Below are 22,432 nucleotides of genomic sequence, written 5' to 3'. Positions count from 1 at the left end.
CTGTCTAATCTGCAACACATAATCTTGCCAAGAGGTTACACCAGCCCTGAGTTGGCCTCCCCCACCAGCCGGCGTGAGATCCATGTGTTTTGTGATGCCTCAGAACAGGCATACGGCTCTGTAGCATTCCTCAGAACTGAGGGTCCAAGCGGAGAGGTTGAGATAGCATTCATCACAGCCCAGTCGAGAGTGGCTCCAAAGAAGCAGCAATCCATCCCACGTCTAGAACTGTGCGCCGCCTTGACAGGAGCCCAGGTAGCCAAGCTGCTTAAGACTGAGCTAACTCTGCCCATACATCAAGTGACTTTGTGGACTGACTCTACTACTGTACTCACTTGGCTGAAATCAGAGTCATGCCGTTTCAAGGTGTTCGTGGGCACCAGAGTAGCAGAGATTCAAGACCTCACTGCTGGTGACACCTGGCGTTATGTAGAGTCTGCCTCGACCCTGCCGATGACATCACCAGGGGGAAGCCACTCTCTGCATCACTTACTTGGTATATGCAGTTTGTGACTTTAGCATAGCATGTTCGGCAGCTGTGGCAGCCATTAGGGGATTACCTCTACTGTCCTGTAGATGGCACTGTTGCCTTGCTAACTACCATAAATGTTCAAGAGAGGCTAGACTGTTTCAGCTTTAGACCTGCCTTTTGACTGTATACTGTCACATTATTTCCCTGCTGTCTGTTTGTTTGTACTTTATACAGTGTGCATATAATTTGTATTACAGTTTGCATCTATATGTATATTATATACATTTCCCGTGTTATTTACTGTTTGTGTCTCTTGTTTATTGTGTTGTTTACACAGAACCACTAATGCATTGGACAGTTGTACGCATTGGATGTGCTTGTGGCAATAAATAAGTTGGACTTGAAGACATCGTTTGTGTGATTCTGGTCGATCACCTGCAGCGAGCTGCTATCTCAGTGTATCCAGCATAGTTAGAGCAGGGAAGCTTCTTCACAACCAGTGTATGGGATTTGGTGGCATTTAGCGGTGCAGTTGCTGATTGCAACACTTTTGCCTTGTAGGCGTGAAGGAGTAACTACGGTGACACATACGATAGACACATTACATTTCCTGGGACCTGTCTTTTAATGTCCACATAAAACAAATTTTGAGGATTGCATTCTTCCTCTTAGGTAACATCGGCAAAATCAGATGCATTGTATCTCAAGCGGGTGCAGAAAAACTAGTCCATGCATTTGCTACTTCTAGGCTGGACTATTGTAACTCTTTGTTATCAGGCTGCTCCAATAAGTCTCTTAGGACTTTGCAGTTAATTCAGAATGCTGCTGTACGCGTTCTGACATGAACCAAGATCAGAGATCACATCTCTCCCATTCTGGCTTCCTTGCACTGGCTACCTGTGGCACCATCATATCTAAAAGAGCTCATAGTACCTTACTACCCCTCTAGAACATTGCGCGCTCAGGATGCTGGGTTCCTTGTGGTTCCTATAGTTTCCAAAAGTAGATTGGGAGCCAGAGCTTTCAGCTATCAGGCTCCTCTTCTGTGGAACAAACTACCATTCTGGGTTCGGGAGGCAGACACAGTCAACACCTTTAAGAGTAGACTTAAGACTTTACTTTTTGATAGCGCTTGTAGTTGTAGCTTGTCTGAACTAGATTGCGGGCGGCCTGACTCATTGTCTTTTGCTTTTACAGACTGTTACACAAGATGGCTGCAGGCACTGCCGCAAAGTCTGACGTCAGTGAAGTTTCAATCAATATATTCAAGGTTTCATTCAATATATTCAGACTTCATTCAATATATTCAAAGTTTCATTCCATATATTCAGACTTCATTCAATATATTCAAAGTTTCATTCAATATATTCAGAGTTTCATTCAATATATTCAAGGTTCCCTCCATATATTCAAAGTTTCATTCCATATATTCAGACTTCATTCAATATATTCAAGGTTTAATTCCTGAATGGCATGCCAAATACAGATGTAGCAACTTAAAGTTCCCGTGTTTCCGTGACGGGACCGTGACCGTGACAGGGCAGTGACTGGTCCCCGACAGGTCCTCGAACGGTCCTTGGCTGGCACGTGACCAAATGCAGGGCCGGTCCTAGCTTGGGGCAATGTGGGCGGCCCGCCCAGGGCGCATTCTCCGTGGGGGGCGCACGAACGCCCGAAAAAGCAAAAACCTCGGTAATTTTCGAATCCGCTCATTAAGTTAGCGAGCGGGCGCCCCGGGAGCGGGCGCCCCGGGAGCGGGGTGTTGACAGGCAGAGGGGGGAGTCGGACAGACCGATGGGGGCGCCACGCATCCAGGGCGCACGGCGGCCGTTAGGGCGCCGGAGAAAATGTTCGCCTCGGGGGGGGGGGGGGGGGTGGGGGGGGTGAGGTTCGCCCGGGCGCAAATGTGGCCAGGCCGGCGCTGCCGAAATGTAATCCCCCGCGATGACGTAGTCAGTAAGGGCCTCTAGGAAAACGCCCCTAAGCAGTCTGTGTGAAACCAGCTGCAATGCCTCATTTGTCCACGGGGAGGAGCAGTGATGTTCCGCTCTCACCGTAGACTGTCTAAACTAGACACATCTGAACAGATAAGCTGGGGTGAGCGGGTGACCCGATCGCTGAGACAGAGCACAATGCATGGATGTGGCTAGTGGTGCAAAGGATCATCATGATCCGTTCATATCGCCCCCACAGCACCAAGTATTCCCGGATCGGTTGATGGAAAAACGTCAAAGCGCGCGCAATAATTTTCTCCTCTATGGGCTAAGCCACCCCAGTTCTTAAACCTAGTGGACGTCCCTGCGCTTCAGTAATTATGTAAAGACTAGTGGTGGCCATAGATACTGTAGATTAATGCCGGCCCGGCATTAGCGCGATAGCTGTTCCCGGAGTAAACAAAGGCAGCTGTCCAGGTGGAAGCGGCAATTTAAAAAACACGAGAAAAACTCACAAAACTTTCAAAAACAACATTGCTAGAGAGATCAGGACTCCACAGAGTTACAGCGAAGAAAACAAAAATGAACAAAAGGAAAAAAGTCAAAAAGCGACCTCAAGGCTGGAACAGTTTTGAGAATAGATTATGGTGATATTTTTTTTATCGCCTGATAAGAGTCTCACCTTAACGCAGCACGTTATGACAGATAACGGCTCACCACTAGTAAAGGCAGAACAGACTATATGTTGTTGATTTGGTGAATGCTACATGTTAGATATAAACACCTTAAATTTAATTTCAATTCATGAACACGCTCAAATCATACGGCTACTGTATAGTATGCAGTAGTCAAACCAGCTGGCATTTTCCGCTCTGTGATCTGTGACACTGGGAGACCAAGAAGCCCATTATGTAAGTGCGAACACAGGGTTGAGGCAACGAGAATGCTAACGAGGTGTGTAAGCTACGTCATCTCCAGGTAGAACAACTGAAATAAGTTCTGTGAGAGAAGCGCCATCTCCTGGTCATACCCTGTAATCACATGAATGGGTGGAGTTACAGTAAAAAAGACACGCCCAGGAGAAGGAGGGGGGTCTCTCCTTTCCCGGGACTTTGGCAGGGAGCCGGCTGGAAGTCAGCTGGAAGACGGCTGCATTCAGCTGGCGTTCAGCTTGAACGGGAACGTTTTAAGTTGCTACTACTGTATATATATATATATATATATTATATATATATATATATTATATATATTTATATATACAAAATCCAGTACTCAAGTACAGTACATTGAGTATAATTTGGTATTTTGATTTTTGATGCATATTTTTACACTGTGGTAATGTTACTTTTACTGATTCAAAGATATGAATGCTTTTGACTTAGCATCACATAATTTTGAGTCTTTTGTGATCTAACTAGTAAATCTCATCACTTTTACATGCTTAAAGTGCTTAAGTGATTAAAATTAATTAACTATTGAATTGACAATTAACTGCCAATTATTTTATCAACTCAACGTTATCAAGCAAGAGTTGCATATCATACATACATGTCTTTTATCAATATACTGTAAAGTGATGATGTGTTGGTGTTCACTATTTTCTGCCATTTTCTAATCTTAATGATTAATAATCAACAGATTACTTGAAAATGAAAATAATAAGTAGTTACAGCCATAGTTGAAACACATTTTTTTTATTGATACAATCATACGCTTTTACAATTTAGATAGCGACATTATAGGATGTGATGACCCAGATGAGATTTAACTGATCATCTTTGCTGGATGTGTTATTTCAGCAGCTGGTCAACATCCCTTTTCGTTATTGGACACGTCAGCACGCAGTTTTCTGGGTATCTGCTTCCAGGCATATTTCTCCCACTGATGAGTGTTATTGGGAAAATGGTGTGAAACTTGACGATGTCTGCCACAGAGTCAAACATCTGAGGAGAAACAAGATGCAAGCTGCAGTAAATATAACGCTGAGCAGAGTGCGTGTTGAAGTGTCTTTCTGAATCTGTCCACTCACATCATTTGATCGTTGTCTTGTTCCCAGGACGTACTTGCTCGTGCTGTCAATGAACCGTATTTTTACATTGTAAACCTTCTTGTCGTGATACACAGCCAACACCAAGGGTTCACTGTTGGTGTTCATGGAGCAGTCTCGTACCAAAAATGCTCCATCCTAATGTGATTAACGTGACAAAAGAAGACCTATTTAGCTTCAAACACACATTTTTGGTTTATTTCAGATTAGAAGTGGTGCAGTACCTTGTTCACCAGGTGTAAGGCGTGCTCAGCATCCACTCGACTGCATGCCCCAACATACCAGTCTTCTTCACAGTAGGTCTGCCAAATATCATAGAGATATGAATAAATATTGTACACCTACTGTTTTTCGGTTTTATTAAATAGAACCAGGAATACCTGTTGAGGCTTTTCCATTGGAACAAAGTCATTTTGGTCAATATCTTCTTTAGTCTGAGGCCACTCATGGTGATGACGTTTTGATGGCACCCTTTCTATAAGTAGAAGTTAATGTCAACTTATGTCATTAATAGCTGTGCAATGATACTGGCCATCTATAATATTACTTACCAAGACTTCTGTGTGACCTAAATAAATGCAAAAAGAGCACATGTAAGTAAAACATGATGTGACATTTTCCTAAAAATGGCTAAGAAATGAAAGTCGCACCTTATTTCTATATCATGAGTCTCCAAGTCCAAAGAACGTCTTTGATTGGTATGGAGGGATGAAAAACTTTCTGTTTTCTGTAGACCTAAAAACACATCCAACATCATTACAACTATCAAGATATTTTAGACCAAAATATTACATTCTCAGTTATATTGAGCTCTTACCTCTGGCACGTGGACTGAATTCTGCCTATTTAAAGTGTGAAAAAGACAATTAGACAAAAACAACATAGCAAGATAGTTAAAGAGTCCTGTGAGTGGAGAGGGCTGCAATCTACAAATAGACTGCTGGATACCACTGAATAATACTCACTAATCCTTTAAGTAAAAGTACAAAAGTGGCATCCAAATATATAATTGCTCTTTCATTACAACTTTTGATCTTTTGATCTTTAGTGACCTCTAGCAGTGTAGTTACTGATTGCAACCCCCTCCACTAACCCCCCTGTTCTAAGTGTGAAGGAGAAACTACAGGAAATAGCATCTTTCTGATCGACCACTCAAAGTGCTTTACACACTTGTTACATTCACCCACTTGTTACATACACTCAAACCCACATTCATACACTGATGTACCAACTGCAGTACAAAGTTTCACATCCTGAGATGCTAATCAAACACACACATTCACACACTGATGTCAGAGCTGTTAAGAGCAGTTTGGGGTTCAGTATCTTGCTCAAGGACACTTTGACTCTACTACCTGAGCCATAGCCCCTCAGCTGTGCTAAAAGTGTCTAGAGCTGATGTTTCGTATGTCCGTCCTGATATTAAAATGTAAATACTATCATCTAGTAAATATACTGTTCACATTCATCCACTGTCAATAAAATCAAAAGAAAATCTTGTCATCACATTGTTTTGTGATTGAAATAATTGCTGTATATTTGACTACTTACTGCCTTAGTAGTTCTCTTTCCACTGAAATGAAAAAACACAAAGCATCACCACATGTTTTACCAGAGGAAGCCTCAAACCTTTTCTGTGATTATCTTTCTAACCAGCAGATGGTGCCACTGCTTCACTGTACAAACTGTATGCCAGCAGGGCCTCGATTCACTTTGCACGATTCACAGAGAGGAAGCAGTCAAATATGGTAAAGCTTAACTATAGCAAAACAAAACAACAGCTGCAGATGCTCACCGGGACAAGACTGTCTACTTGCTTCCTGAGTAGGACAGTGAAACAGTACTCACTCTCTCCTGCAGGGTTCGTGCAGAGTCAGCCCAGGCAAGTGATTCACTAACTCTACAGTCAACGGTGGAGTTGATGAAGAGCACCTGGAAGCACACAGACTTCAGCTTTATTATATAGCTTTTACTTAAACCCAACAATGACTGACTTGAAGAAGTAGAAGTTGAGCAAATTACCTGGGTGACAGCTGTGATATTAGAAAGAGAGAAAAGCGTTTTATGAGTTTTAGTCAACACAAAAACCAACAATACACCACACAGCTGTATGTGGCACAGGGGTTTACCTGGTCTCCTGGCGGCAAGGGTGCTGGCCTCTTATCTGTAAAAGCAACGTGAATATTTGTGGTGCTTCTGAGGTCAAAGGCGTGAAGTGAATAAAGTTCATTCAAAGTTGTCTTACTTATTCTGGCCTTTCTTCTGCCTGGCTTCAGGTCTCTGTTTATAGCAGGGCCTGTGTTTGAAGACAATTATGCATAATACATTTACTGAAGTACTGCACTCAAGTACAGTCTGGATGTTCTGGTACTTAATCTTATTACAGGATAAATGAAAGAATACAAGTAATCAGCATCATCATCTCACGTATCACATGGTCCTGAAATGAATCAAGATCAGGAGGTGTAACATTTTATTTGATTGATATATATATATCTATATATATATATATATACACACCCTCAAACCTATAGTTTAACTTTGTTGTGTTGAAGCTGCATTAATCAAATGACATACATAGCTACCATCGCAACACTGACTTGTAAGTGGTTTTGCCTAACGTGTTAGCAAACCGCTTCCTCATTTTACATCTGCGTTTCTGGCAACCTGACAAATGATAAATGATAAATCCATTTTTAGCTCTTGACAGTACAAGCAACTGTGTAAAAGTAAAATAAATTTAAAGGTCCTAAACATTTGATGCATAGACCCATTGGAAATTAGTGCTACTCATTTATTTAAATATAAAATAAGAAAACAAAGAATCTATGGATAAGGCTAAGCTTAAGCAGACTAAATTGTAGCCTAATTTCTGACCTTGGAATCAATGTTATGTCAAGGATTCATCTGAGGTGATGCTATAAAAGAAAATACTCAAATGTTTCAGTTTCTAAGCTAAAAAAAAACATTTGTCATAAACTTTTATACGTTTATACTCTGCTGCGTCTAGACTACATGACATAAAGTCCAACCAATTAGGCAAAGGGAAAGAATTTATGAATATGTGTGATTTTTTTTTCACCCTGCCCTCATGTCTTAAATGTCTTAAAAAGCATTAAATGTTATTGAGAGACAGATGCTTGACTGTGTTCACTAGCTAGTTGCTGATTTAGCCGTCTTGTGTTCTACAAGGGATTCATCAGAAATGGAGTTAAGCCTTTGGAGCTAGTTCAAGCAAACAACTCCAGATGCATTGCATGTACACACGCGACATGCTTCACACTCCACAAACATCCAAATTCAAACACTCTTAAATTAGCAGGTTATTTCAACTGCAAATAAAAAATCGAACCTTTTCTCCATCTAATCTGTCAATGCCATTGCTGCCCTCTTATCAGCATCACCGCCTGCCCCTTAGGCCCACCACCACCCACCTGCAGGCTCTGGTTTAAGAGGTTTAAGATACTTGCTCATCGCCCCTCGATATGTCTTTGTATTCGCATCTGCAGAGAGTGATGAAGTGGGAAGACGCCAAACTCTAAACTGTAATCCAAACATGAGATGTCTGACTGTACAATGCTTCTGGAAACTGCTGCTTACAAAGGTTAAAAAGATTTAAAATCCCTGCAGAGGTGGGTGATAATTCACAGTGTTTTCAGTAGCATGAGCAACCCTTTCACTTTCATTTCATTTAATGCAGGTTAAGTGACCCAATGTAACTTTTGCTGAGCAGCAGCCTGTGGCCAAGTACGGAAAAGTCATAAAGTCAGTGAACTGATGCAGAGATGTCTTTCACACTGAAATATCTCTCTAAATTCTGCTAACGTGAGCTAATATTAGATACCATAAGTTATTGGCACCAGGCCCAGTAGAAGCCAGACCCCTGAGTGTGTTGAACGAAGCAACTTTGTGTTATTATTGCTTATGAATTTGAGTAACTCAACAAACAGAACACCACAGTAATGAAAATTGAAATCATCGAGAGCTTTACCTGAGGTAAGATGGGTTTCTCTGCGGAGGATGTTGGAGTTACCCTGATGGAGGGCAGAGCAGAACACAGCACATAAAGCACAAGCAGGTTTTTACCGTAGTTCAGTGGTAATTTAAAGAAAAAAAACAAACAAACAGAAAGCTTACGGGGAAGAGTGCTGAAGCTGATGATGACCTTGGAGGATCCCTGTCTTGAAAGCAAAAGTACTTGTGATGCTCACAGTCTTATCAGTGACAGCAATAATAGTAGTTTCAGTAGCTGCAGTGTTTGTTGACAGTTAAAAGACTCTTTGAGTTCGTATCATTCTTGTAACTCGGTCCCAGCAGTACACTGCAGCAGCAGAGTGTATTGATTACAGAGGGAGAACACTCCAAGTGTGAACAAATTTAAAAGCCATGCTCAGTATAAAGTTGTAGACGTGCAGCTGCGAGGCCCCTGGCTGTGGGCCACATCCATGCAGGAGAGTAAAGGGAGTCTATTCACACTACATGCTTCCCTCTCTCCCCCTTCAGTTCCTGGATAATTGTAATCTCCCGCAGTCTGACTCAGCCAACAGATGGCCCTGGAGACCCACTGGCAGATCATGCTCACTCAGCATGAGCTCTCTCTCTCTCTCTCTGAGAACCACGCTGCTTTCATTCTCGCCACAGTTTGCGAGGGAGCTGTTATTTTTGCACTTCATTCAGCTTCATTTTAATTATGTTCACTAGAGCTTCTCTGCATAGGAAAGTGAAAGATACTCACCCTCATTGTGTCAACTGTGCAAACAGTTTGGACTTGTTTGGAACATTGAGTTTGAGGGCTTTTTCTTAAGGTTTTATTTTTTGTCTATTTATGACATGTCATCCATGCTATTTTTATGCATTTGAGGCAGACATGAGTACTGAGACAAGATGGGCGGTTATGAAAATCAAAGGTCATATTCCCACCTACAGAGTACTCGGCAGATGAGTGACCAAGATGGCAGTTTTGTGGTTAGCTTCATCGTCAGCAAATTTACATTTTTATATTTACATGCGCATTTACATGCAGACTACTAAAGAGTACTAAAGAGAAATGTAAAAATACAAGCACAGAAAACAGATAAAATACTATCAAAAAAGTATTTAATTATATTAATATATATATTATTAATATATATTTAATATTTAACAAAACAAATAGAAAATAGAAAAAAAATAGGAATAAAACTAAACTTAAACTCTGCATTGTTAGGACTAAACAAAACCAACCAACAAAAGACACACTATAACTGGATATGAGAATGAAAAACGACATGACATAAGAGATGTGATTGCAAACTCATTGTTTTCTTCTCTACCTGCGTACTCTCTCTCATCATATATAGGCCTCGCAGGAAATATCTGCACTTCCTCCTGGTCATCCACCACAGCGTACTCAGGCTCCTCGACGCTGTTGTAGTTGCCGCATCTTTGATTTCCTTTCCTGTCTGTCCTGCAGCGATCCTGTAAAGAGAATCATCACTTACATACCATCTCTTTTAACACTATATAAATTGTAGTATACTGAGTGTCACAAAGAAAGACAATCTCTTTTCTGCATTAACAATACAATCAGTATGTGCAATTACTTTTAAGTCTCGATGTCTCTTGCTCTTTACGTCCATACTCGAAGTAGACCGCTCGTGTCAGACCCTTTGAACATACAACACTGACAAATACAGGAAGCTACTGTGTGGTGTTGCAACACAACACGCTGTTTGTCTTGGAGTCTTTTTGAAGCCTCACTCTTTCCAATTACGCAGACACCAAGACAAAGACATTTAAGTCAGTCATAATCAGAAGAAAGTGAGAGTCTCTGACTCAGCGCTAAAAGCAATAATACATGTTCTATTTTTGTAAATTTGTGACGCAATGATGCAAAGTGCATTGTCACTGTGTATTTTTGTATATCTGTGGTGAAGACAGAAAGAAAGGGTGAAATTAGGTTGAATCAGTGGGTGCATTACCATGGCTCCGCATCAGAAATGGTTCTTTTCTTTTCGGACTGTTTGGCTTTTCTTATGGGGAAATTGATGTTTTGGTCTCACTGTGCTGGTATCACTACCATGAATATATCACCAAAAGCAGGAAATGTCTCTCTTTTGATGTTCATCTAGTTTATGTAGCCGACCCACTTAACTAATTATTCAAATAATGATGGGGAAAAAGGTCATTTCTAAATAACTCCAGCTTCTTATATTACAAGAGGTGGTTGAACAAAATTGACTTAAACTTCCTGCTGCAGCTAAATAATGTAATATCCAATATAATGGTTCCTACGTTTAAGTAAAATTCCTCCTTTCTTGCATTATAAATATTCTGTCTTAGATTTGTAAAATATTTGTATACTATTTATCATTTATAATAAAATATGTAGTATTTTATTACGCTGTTTTCTGCTTATTACACAGACAATAATCACATTATGAACAGGCACACCGATAGTCTTCAGATAGTAAAGCACAATGTTTGCGGCTGTCATCATCCTACAAGCGGGTGACACTTACTAGTAGGGAACCAAGTACAGACTTACTAAAATTACAGCCTAAAGCCAGAAAAACAATATCAAAGTAGACACCTTACACCTTGTGCTATCTCTCTGTGCTGCATGTGCTGAAATCTGAAAAAGCATCATGAGGCAGCGTTTGAAAAGGGTTTGATTGTAATGACAGGTTTCTAACTAACACAGTCTGTTAGACAGTGTGCGTGTAGATTAGAAGTGTTTCATTAATGTGCGCATTGCTATTTCACTGTCAAAGCGTGTATGTATTCTGCAGAAAATAAGCATGTAATATTCATAACCATATATCTCACGCTTTACCCATTTCTGTGCTAAAAGGTAATTACACAGGGGGCTGCAAACTCCTAAAGTTTCCCCTGGGAACATTCATGAGGAACCATGAGGGAAACGGGGTGGATACGGACGCCATAACTCACCATTATCACAGCAGACTCATGGCTGTTCTCTCTCACTGCAGCTAACGAGGGAGTGAAACAAAAATGAAAACATCATTAGTTTGGTGTTCTGCCAAAAAATGTGACCTTCCTATACAATAATGTCCTTGCATTTTTCTTACTAAAAATGCAAAAGAGTGTTGTTTCTCTGTTCCTACTAGACTCCCCGAGTTTGTCGATCCGAGTAACTTTTTTGACATTCAATGGAAAGAAACTATATTTTAATTTAGAGATTTTTTAAAATACTGATTACAATTTTGTTTTATTTTTGACATAAGCAAAATTATTACATATATTTAGTTGTTTTTTAAACATCCCAGGATTTGTAATGCATTCTAATGTTGCTGCCATTATCCCTCCCTTATTCAGTTATTTAATTTAGCATTTTTCTTTTACAATGTTGAATAACAACAACAACAACTACAATAATAATAATAATAATAATAATAATAATAATAATAATAATAATAATAATAAAAGCGATATAAAAAACTAGTGGTGAAGAACATAACTAAAAATACAAGCATCGATTTCTTTTACACTCCACTATCATCCAAATTTCGTGATAGTTTAAATTTTGTTGAACACAATTGAATTGAGAGACAGAAGAAAAAAGAAGGTGTTCCTCTTACAAAGTAGTAGTAGCAGCTACAGCCTTACTTTGTTTGTGTGAATACTAGTGTAAGGTGGGTAATGTTAGCAAGAGCTGTGGCTGAATCAGTTCTGTGACTATTTCTACTTGTGTCACGTTACATGGTTTTCTGTAACCACAGCGGCACAGTCAGTTGATATCAATTAATTTAATTTTGCTTTGCAGAGACAGGTACAGTGGAGTATCGTCGGCATAGTGTAGAATAAATATTCCACAACAAATTTAGATTTAAATTTAAAAGATACAAAGCTACCAGTAAATTAAAAGAGTTTTATATCAGGCACACAAGACCAGGAATAAATTCAGAGTACACTACAGAGTAATAACTAGGATTGGGTCACTGTCAGCCCAAGAAACGGCGATTGCTAATACATACACTCAGTTGTGTGTGTGATGGTCTTAGTTCAGGAGTTAGGTGTGAAATATTCTGTCTCTACACTATCTTTTTTCTCAGTGCCTCTCCCTGTTCCCACTGAGGTAGATCGATGAATGAGAGTTTGTTGCTGCTGCTCTTATTAATCCCTCAGGGAGAGAGCAACTGCTGATCCACTGAAAAAAAAAACATAGCCGATATATATTAATCGTCCAGTCGTCCAGCTCCAGTAATAACCCTCTGGTATTAGTAAGTTATAGAGCAACGGTATCAAATGTTAGACTTAATTCAAGAACGTATAGCACTTTGGTGTTCATTGGAAGTGTCCCAGTATTAAGTAAGCAGGGGGAGCAGTGGTCATTTAACCACCTTATGTTTACAATATTCACTCTAAACCAAATGATGCAAGAAACTCTAGCAGATTCAAACAATGCTAAATTTGGCTTTGAAATGTCTGTGAAAAAACTGTGAAAGCTGCAGCTTCCATGAGGTGGATCAAAGTGCAGATATGTGTATCCAATTTTTCAACCTGAGGGATCAGTTAAAGTGTTATGTTGCAGATAAAGTGCCAGACTTTTAGTGGGCCATGGTGTTTTTAGGCCACATTTAGTAACTCGGTAAGTCCTGTTTTGTTACAGGCTCCAAATCAAACAAGAAGAAATAAAGTCTGACAATGTAGCAATTGAAGGTCAAAAAGTAGAATGCTAGACTGACTTTAACATTAGGTCTCTGCAGTGAGGCTGATACATAATTCTTTATCACATATCCTCCTATTGTGTTTTTAACATAATATACATTTTAAAAAATCATGTTTCCTGCGGAAAAAAGCAAGAAAAGGAAGAGAAACACAGGGTCAGGGCCAATCACTTACTCTTTGATTGACAGGTTTTTAACTTTGAATTACTTTGGCTGTGAAGGAAAACGTAACAGGAAGCAGGAAGGAAGCCTACCCAAAATAGAACATTACATAAGGAGGGCTCAGGGATTGTGGAAATGCCAGGAGACATTACTACAAACTCACAGTCCCAAAAGGGGGACTCAGACTTAGTATTGGATTTGGCACTGTGGTCCAACACTCCACAGCCTGTCTACTTTACAGAGCTTACTGGACCATGGGAAGTGGTGTTGGATGAGACGTATGAAAAGGAAGGAGATTAGATACATAGCGCTAGCATCTGAGGTTGAGCAGTTAGTCTGGAAAATAAACTTCTGCCCCATGGAAATTGGGTGCAGGGGATTTGTGGCAAGTCAAACCACCAGACTACTTAAGGATTTGTGACCCAGCGTTGCTACAGGCATCAAGAAAGTATCAACTATACTGAGTGAAAAAGAGCTTATTCTGAGGAGGGAAATGATATCAACAAGGATCAAACTAGGAAACGCTGTAGATAGATTTGTTTTGTTTTTTTAAAGATATTTTTTGGCCTTTTCAAGCTTTATTTTTGATAGAGACGGCTGAAGAGCGACAGGAATGTGGGGAGAGAGCAAAGGGCCGCAGGTCGGATTCAAACCCTGGGCCGCTGCTGAGCCTTCGTACATGGGGCGGATGCTCTACCAACTGAGTTAATCGACACTCCATGTTGATAACATTCTTGTTGGTGTCTTAAATAGATAATTATGTGTTAAATTAGTCCTCTGCTGGTGTGTTTTGTGCAAGTAAATATGTATTTGTGCAGTTCTTTCTAAATTCTGTCTCAGACTGTTCTAATTCAGTTCTAATATTTCTAAAACTACATTATGTATGAGTTTTGTGCATTTTATTGCAGCATCAGCCTGATTTATAACATTTAGACTTTATTCACACACCCCAGTTCCAGACAAGATGAGATGACATTGCAGTTTATATATTACATAAAATCTAAAATGACCAAAAGGGGGAATTGTTCTTGAATTTTAAAGCCCAAATCTTAACTCTTGTTAAAAATAGTTATGCTTGGTAATTGTGCTTGTCTCTGCTTTATATTTCCATACGTATCATTTTCATCTATTTTCACAGCCGACTTTTCTAAACACTATGATAAAATAATGACTTACCTTTTCAGAAGACTTGTACAACAAACACACCTGCATCAGTGGGTGTCCAACAATTTCTATTCAGTTGCGTTTGTGTGGTTCCAGAAGTAAAAAGTTTATTTTCTTTCTCTCGACATACACCTCAAAGTCTCATTGTCGTGTTAAGCAGCCCACTGCAGTAACCTAAAATGACTTCCTGTGTGGTGAAAAACTGGCCTATAACATGAACATGCTCTTTAAGAGACATCATCAGCACTCTGACTTCCTCCTTCATCCTTCATCCTTCATGTCAGGATGTGCACATAACATTTTGTTTGTTTGTAGTTTGTGATATGAGTTTTGTTTTTTAAAATTGACAGTGAGACTTTGAGGTGTTTCTGTTCGCATCAAACTATTGATGTTTGATCAAAAGCCTCAACCTCAGCGTTTCCTATGTTATCTTATGTTCCTCCGCATTGACAACTTGCCGCTCACAGGTGCAAGGCTATTTTTATCAGCCTTGCATAAGCTGCAAGCTCCTATACTATACTCTATCTGAAAACTAGACTCATTTGCTCAGTAAATCAGGGTCACATAAATGTGCCAATGCTACAGTTATTTCTCTTAATGTGTGCAGGATCATAGTGACATTTCTGCTCGGCCAAGTGCAAAAGGAAGCAGGGTGACATTTAGTCTTTCATTAGATCACCTAGCTTTATTTTTATTTCAAACAAGGTGAAGGTGAACTCAAATTCCAATTTGTGATAATATTTTATTCCAGCTCAACCTTTCAAAGTGATATTTCACTTTAGTGTAATATCTTCATCTTATAGCATAAACACTTAATGAAGAGTCTATTGACAATTAGGTTCCACTTTAACACTGCCAGGAAATGTGAAACTTTATGGTCGCATTTCCAATTATAACACGAGTTAATGACAGCATGATTCTTATATGCTATGATGGTTGACAAATAAACCAAAAAAACAGACAATGAGAGGCATTAAAAGTCAAGCTATTAATGGTTGTTATATAAGTGCTCAAATGAGGCAGAAAAATGTGTTGAATCACGTTGAGAATATTTTCAGCATAGGCCATGAAGCTGGGTTTCTTGGCCTGAGAACAGGGTGCACTGACAGTAGTTAGAGATAGTGGTGAGCATTATTCATTCTTATTCAAAACCCTCCTGCTAGCACAAGAAATGATATAGGTGATATTCTGCTTAAAAGCCTCACTCTCTAACAGCTGAAAATCCCTAACCACAAATAATATATGCAACTTTCACCAAGGTTACTTTCTAACCTTAAGAGAAAAGAATAACTTTTGGGCCAAAGATTACACAATTAAATGAAATGTGGTCAATTATAACTTGGGTTTTAGCAACAGACCAGCTTATCTACCAAAGTGTGTGCATGTGTAGTGTTGCAAAAACTTCCTCATTACATGCAGAACCATAACTACACACAGCTAGGTCAAGGTTGAACCAGGAAGTTGGTCAGTAAACTGCAAAGGATGTTTAAACAACAGATACTTTAGGTTTACTGTACTATGTTTTGTGTTTCTCTTCTAAAGAAGTTTGAATATCCGGGTTTGTTTCAACCTATAGATATTTAGGAACTCTACTGAGATTCAATAAGCTTCTTTGATCAATATTTTGTAATCAACACCGGTTCAAATCCAAGCAGTTACCCCTGTGGCTGTGAAGCGAAAACAGTGCGAAGATCCAAAAACTGCAGTTCCTCCATATTAAAATGTCCAACTTCACGGCAGTAATAAACATGTTTACAGCCTGGTGCAAAAAGCATTTTAGGTCTCTAGCTAATTTCCCTTTTTATGACTGTACTGAGGTTATGCACTAAACATTTCTGAGATAATGTTGACCAAGAGTTCCCAAACTATAGATTTAATTTAAATCTTGGTTAATCATCCAGTTGTGGTGCTGTGGTGAAAAACTGACAATCCAAAACTTTCAGATGACTTCTCAATGATGATATGAACTCAAAAACTCTAGACCTGACTTGCCATTTTTTAAACAGAGCTATGTTAGAGTATCTTCCTGTCTGCAGCGGGTTGGAGGCCTGGCCTCCCCGAAAAAGCGATGCAGTCGAACACAGGCACACAAGGTCAGCCTCTCTCCTGTGGTTTCTTCTGCAATGGTATAGCCTGATTTCCTGTGAAAGATTACCATCTAGGCTCTCATATTCTCACTGATGCTTATCTTCTGAGCCGCGAACGTGAACTCCCTGAACATCTCTACACCTTGGCCCCCAGCGACAGTCACATCGGCCTGTCAATCTGGCAGCCCATCCTGTGTCCTCAACGCGCCCCTCCCCCCCTATTCCTCCTCGCAGCAAGCCAAAAAATGAGCTGTCCTCCCCTCCTCTGTCCTGGACCTGTCACTTAGAAATAAGATCCAGAGTCCCAGTCTGGGGGGGCTGAGGAACACAGAGGTTGAATATTGGTGAAGTGTGTCCACGTGAGGGTGTGTGTGACCGAAATTTATTGATATTCACAGGTTGGTATAACCCAAGTCCTTTGTGTATTTAGAGAGTTCTCAGGAAGTTAGAGTTATGATGATGAATTCCTCGCTCCACAGGAAGGATGCATGTCATCACAATGGTAAACCACATCAGCTATAACTTTACTGAAGAGAGGCCCTCCTGTACATAGAAAAAACACCAGGTAATGGTGATTGTCGATGATTGTGACTGTTTCCCTCAAGTGATTTTGAACAGGGGTACATAAGTAGCAAAAGTGTGTTAAAAGCCCTCGTAGAGAGAATCAAGACTTAATATTTGTCAAATACAGGGACAACGGTCCACACTTTCAGGCAATATTTATCAAAGACATTCATGGTGGTGCGATACTTTGTACCTATGAAAAATATTTAGTTTTTAGCACGTTTTTACTCATTGTATACTAGGTCACAGGCGAGCCCAGCAGTTGTCTTTTCTAATCTACAGTATAAGGGAAGGATGAGATAGTGTCATACAGCCAGACAGATAAGATCAGAGAGAGGGAGAGGGCAGGCAGTCTGGCCAGTCTGGCTATCTCTCTGGTGAGAGTGTGATTCAGCAGCGTGAATAATTAAAGCTGGAAGCAGCGATAGAAATCTGTAGACGCCAGGGTCGGATAATACTGGACGGATATCAGGGGCCTTTGGTGCGGGGAGGTGGCGGCTGAGACGACATTAGTCACTCTCCCTGTGCCCCGGGCAGCCGTCAGGGCACCGTGCTGAAGGTCAGGAGATGATGGATGGACAAAGACTGGAGGTGGCTCACAGCTGGAGATGACTAGAAAACGAATGTCCTGTACATGAAATATTATCCTTGTAGAGGAAGATACCTGATCTGATACTGCAGCAATGTGTCATGGCTTTGTGAACTTTGTGAAGAGCCATGGTCCATCAGCTTGAAATTAAGTTTGTGACAAGGAGAGGTGTGAAGAAAGAGAAAAATGTTTGTTTTTATTAGCAGAGGAAGCATATAGGTGAAGTTAAGTCACATCGGAACACTTTCAGATTGTGGAAAATTTCCCGAATGACTCATTTGCCCTTTAACTTACTAATTATTCATTAGAATTACACTCTTGCGGGTCTATTCTAAGTATTGTTTTGCATTGCCTGGTGCTGCAGTTTGAACGGTCACACTGAACATTCTGTTTTTCTCCCCCCCTACGACGTCATTGTTCTCTTGGTTTCTCTGATGTCTTTCATGTTACCTGCATAGGAAACTAAGCCAGCTTTGAGTGTGAATGTTCGGAGGTAGCTGTGTTATTTTTGAGAACCAATCCTCTGCAATCAACATAACACAACTGCCTACTCACTGATTTATTCATAGGTTTATAAAAACTAAAATTCATATTGTTTGTTTGTTCTTCTCTGAATATAGAATGTGGGTAGATGTCCCAGCATGGAGAGGTTGTTCTGAAACAATCCTCCGTATGAACCACAAAAAAGCGTCCTCCTCCTTCCGGAGCATTAGTGTGATTGTACTGTAGGTCTCTCTCTCTGTCCTCTCCATACACAGCTCCATTCATTATAATGGTAGCAGTGTGTCGGCAGAGCCTCGGTGACGGCAAGGAGCCCCATATTCAGGTCAACTCGCAGCCAGAACGATTCCTTGATTATTCCTTATTTATCCCAGTCATTCCCCCTGCTGTGGTGTGGAGTCTCAGGGAGATGTGTGTCTGAGTAAGAGGAGCCAGAGCTAATGAGCTGAGAGTTAGCATGCTGGTCGTTAGCAGGCCAGGAGCTGTGCTTCACCCCGCTCAGAAAGCACATCCACATCATCAGCAGCACCGCATCTGATTCACACTGATTCCAGCCAATAATCAAGCCAGTACTGCTAATATGGAGGTGTTTACAGTCTTGTAGGTTGATATAAACACCCAGTGTGTGTCCATGAAAGACTTACACATTGGGGATGTGACTAAAATTTTGATTAACTACATTTAGAGTTCAACGGTAATGTTTGCCAGGTTGGCATTGATCATTTGAGAAATGGTTTGACTGCCATCAGTGGCAACCACTTAAAATATTAAAAACACCTAAATGTGCACCCCCCAAAATAAATACAATTTAAAACATTTATTGCATCGCAAACTGCTGTTACAGTCAAGACAGGAGCCAGACAACGACGCATGCCTTGGTGTGTTTACTCGCCCACAGGCATCATTTTTAGAGTCAATAAGTGAAGAGTTCAGCTAACCTGTCAACATCCCCCCCTGCTGCACTACTGGTATTTTGTATATGTGATACATAGGCTTTGATCAAGTAATGTCACTATCTCTCCCAAATATCTCCACCCATTTGCCTCTCTCACTAGCACACACACACACACCTGGATACCATTTGCTCATGTGGAGGTAACATAGTGTATATCAGTGCATGTGTCCAGTTCGGCTAGTAAGCAGGCTAGTCTCCTAGAAGGTACCTTAAACAACTTGCTGTCCAGGCCCTTTAGACTGATTAACCTGTAGATGTTTCCTTGAATGTCTTGCATGAGATTGCATTGTGGAGCAAGAAAAACAGTATCAGACAGACAGGGGGTGTACTGTAGGCGTTCCTCTTTCTGTCTCTGTTATGGTGCTCTATTTTAAGTGTGCTCTTTTAATTTTGTGGCTTTTCTGCACTCATGCTTGTAGCACACTGATAAACCCCCTTGACATTTGGTTCCTACAGAATCTGAGTTTGTATTATTATTATTATTATTATTATATTATTTTTTTACTCTTTAGCATCCTTACATTTACATCCTAGCATTTGGAACTTTTATGAGTGACTGTCACTCATTCATAAATTGTCTCAAACTCTAAATAATTATTAGTGTACAATAAAATGATCAATCCAGAGTCGAAAGTCACATCGCTGCATTTTTAACACTATATCCAACTACTAGTCTCAATACTTGCTCTAGTCACATACCAGAGAGGAGTATACCAGTGAGTGTGGACATGTTGACTGATAACAATGAATATTCTGTAAAAGTATCAGATAAAACACAAGCTACATTTATTTAGTTGCTGTAATAAAGCTTTTGTCACATTTTCATTATTAAACTGAAGTATAACTACATAGTAGCCTAATTACTCAAAGGTAACTACAATGGCAACCATGTTTTAAGTTTTGACAAACAACCAAGCTGATGCAAAAGGTAGTGTTCTGCTCTGTACATGTGTTCTTCAGATTTGGCTCCAAGAGACAAATCTGAAGAACAGCTAACATGCTAATGTGAAGCATCATCATGCGTAATGTTTGCCTTGTTCACTATCTTTGTGACTTAGTGTGTAAATGGAAAATTACTTCTGCAGGTATCTGATCATAAAGTGTTTTAAGTTTGACCTGATGGTGCTGATGGACCCATCTTAATCTCAGAATGATCACTTGATGACGATGTAGGACATACAGTCACATGTTTAATGTGGCATCTTTATTTAAGTTTATGTCAATTTGCCAAGAAAGGATCACGTATAAAAAAAGGGAGACTCTGTACATGGTTAGTCAAATATGGATATAAAATTAAATCTTGAAGAAATGAGGGAAGAGAGAAAAGTTTAAACCAATCAGAGACTTGTGAGTGACTTGTGACTTGCATTTAACAACTTAACTGATCATGTTCATACATGTACTAAATTACTGCTTAAATGTTTCAGCAGTTGATAATTGTATCTCTCATCATGACATAAAGATATAATAAAAGATGTAACTGGATCTCATCTCTTTTTTTTTTTACTGCACCATGTAAGAAAAAAAAGTAAGCAAAAGTATTTATGTGTTATCTCATGACATAATATTTTAATAACAGTACTTTATGAGTCATACAGTTGGTTGAAGGTATGTTAGAATTGGTTGCAGATTTTGAAGGATTTTGTTGTTAAGATTTATCATTCAAAAAGTTTAAAAACACAAAACCACCCATGAGTTCACAAAGAACATCTTGATATGATTTCCTGATTCTTTAAACTAATAATAAACACGCATCTATGCAACAAAAACTGCCAACTGCTTATGCTTCTGAGAATTGTACTTCACGCATTAATTTTCTCTTGATGTGGTAACGGGAACTGGCAAACAGATGTACAGCTGTAATCTATGCATCCATCTGCCTGTGCCTGTAAGAAACAATGATAGCATCAGCATGTTTTCTGTTTAAACACAACAAGTTAACACAACTCACAGAAAGTTACAAAAGCTTTTCCAGTTTTCTGAAACATGTTTTGGAGCCATAAAATAAGACATTAGTCTGGTTCTTGTTGAGCTTATTGCTTCTTTAAAAATCTGGTTTGATTTCCAGCTGTCGTTATTTAATTAGTCTTTAGTATTTACTATTTTAGTAGCTATTGACAAATAGATGTAAATACATTTTAATAACTTAATACTGCACAGGGCTGTAGTTAGTATTTAGGACACCGAGGTCATACCTGTTTTATTTATTCTGGACTTTGGGTAGGAACAAATACATGTTTGGTATTTTATTGACTGATTCAAGTGTATTTGATGCTTAATATATTCAAAATAGACTACTTTAAAGCCAACAAACACCCAATAAAATAGTCAGTATGTCTCCACCAGAATCCTCGAACTAAGTATAATTTACATAAATTACAGAAATACTGACAACTGAATATTTAGCTCAATATATATATGAACATTTGTTTTAAATAAGAACACAATACTCTAACTCTAATACAGAATCGTAGGTATAATACTTAGTCAAAAGCAATGCCCAGCTTCCTACAACTGGATATTTCCAATGTTTTGTCAGTTTTTCATGTCATTTTGAAGCTTTGCAGCTAGCACTTTGTGAACCTTTTGTGCAGTGCATAAGTAACATAAACATAAGAAAAATGTTAAAAGGGGTAAGAAATGTGACTGTGGCTCAGCAGGTAGATTTTGTTTACTAATTACAGCGTTGGTGGTTCAATCACAATCTCTTCCTGTTCAAGTGCTCTCGACGGCCAGGTCTCGTAGTCCATTTACCAAACAGAAGCAGTGCAAATTAATCTTTTCCTGCACTCAACAACATCATTTTTCTCAAAGGTTAAGAGTAAGTCATGACGTCTGTAAATACAAGCCAGGATGAGTTCCAGCTTCAGAAAACTTTGCAGAAACTAGAAGTCACATTTCTTTTACCCTCTGGTCAAATTACAGTAGTTAAGGGGCTCTGCTCTGAACTTAAGCTACTCAGATATTATATGCACACAGGTACACACACACACACACACACACACACACACACACACGCTAAGTGGGAGCAGGGCATTTCTCTAGCTATTCCAAATGAGCAACAGTGGGACCAGGAATAATGGATGAGCAGCAGCATGGTCAAGTCTAATTACTGCAACCTCTGGACCATTGAATCCTGGTCCTTACTTTCCTGGCCACCTCTGGTCCGGTCACATGTGTAATAGCCTGTTGGGAGAGCAGGCATCAGTCTCCCTGTGCTGCTGCAGTTCAGCAGGCTCACAGTTCAGGTCCTCGCCCCGACTGCGGCCTCCAGTAAATGTGACTCTA

General features: G+C 39.8%; 1 protein-coding gene and 1 long non-coding RNA gene across 4 annotated transcripts; one reads left to right on the top strand and one right to left on the bottom strand.

Moving 5' to 3' along the window:
• The first annotated feature begins 166 nt into the window (after positions 1–166).
• Positions 167–995, top strand: LOC113747027 (uncharacterized). The gene is made up of 2 exons (XR_003463304.1): positions 167–496; positions 810–995. It is a non-coding gene; the product is annotated as an uncharacterized LOC113747027 (long non-coding RNA).
• A 3,086-nt stretch (positions 996–4,081) lies between these two features.
• Positions 4,082–14,683, bottom strand: clnk (cytokine dependent hematopoietic cell linker). Of its 3 annotated transcripts, none has more exons than XM_027287345.1 (18): positions 14,461–14,683; positions 11,384–11,424; positions 10,036–10,115; positions 9,766–9,910; positions 8,591–8,634; positions 8,445–8,487; positions 6,699–6,749; positions 6,583–6,617; positions 6,476–6,486; positions 6,302–6,400; positions 6,005–6,026; positions 5,271–5,295; positions 5,104–5,188; positions 5,005–5,021; positions 4,834–4,928; positions 4,678–4,755; positions 4,436–4,591; positions 4,082–4,349 (listed from the first exon to the last, which is right to left on the bottom strand). In XM_027287345.1, exons 3-18 carry the CDS (start codon positions 10,069–10,071, stop codon positions 4,197–4,199), a joined length of 1,095 nt encoding a protein of 364 aa, XP_027143146.1. In that variant the 5' UTR covers positions 10,072–10,115; positions 11,384–11,424; positions 14,461–14,683; the 3' UTR covers positions 4,082–4,196. The 3 variants fall into 3 exon arrangements, with proteins under 3 accessions (XP_027143146.1, XP_027143187.1, XP_027143215.1); XM_027287386.1 differs by having other exon boundaries at positions 6,302–6,385; positions 14,461–14,681; XM_027287414.1 differs by lacking the exon at positions 10,036–10,115 and having other exon boundaries at positions 14,461–14,681.
• Positions 14,684–22,432: the final 7,749 nt, after the last annotated feature.

This window comes from Larimichthys crocea, chromosome I, assembly GCF_000972845.2.
Source record: "Larimichthys crocea isolate SSNF chromosome I, L_crocea_2.0, whole genome shotgun sequence".
NCBI lineage: Eukaryota > Metazoa > Chordata > Actinopteri > Sciaenidae > Larimichthys > Larimichthys crocea.
The sequence above is the reverse complement of the archived record's forward strand: the minus strand, read 5'-3'. Positions and strand labels throughout refer to the sequence as shown.

What these genes read in the sequence shown, in the direction of transcription:
- clnk (XM_027287345.1), bottom strand. Translation starts at nt 10,071, where the DNA reads ATGGACGTAAAGAGCAAGAGACATCGAGACTTAAAA. An exon ending in ATTCAGTCCACGTGCCAGAG is followed by an intron (nt 5,189 to 5,270) that starts GTAAGAGCTCAA and finishes ATGTGTTTTTAG; the next exon opens with GTCTACAGAAAACAGAAAGT. An exon ending in CCTTACACCTGGTGAACAAG is followed by an intron (nt 4,592 to 4,677) that starts GTACTGCACCAC and finishes TAATCACATTAG; the next exon opens with GATGGAGCATTTTTGGTACG.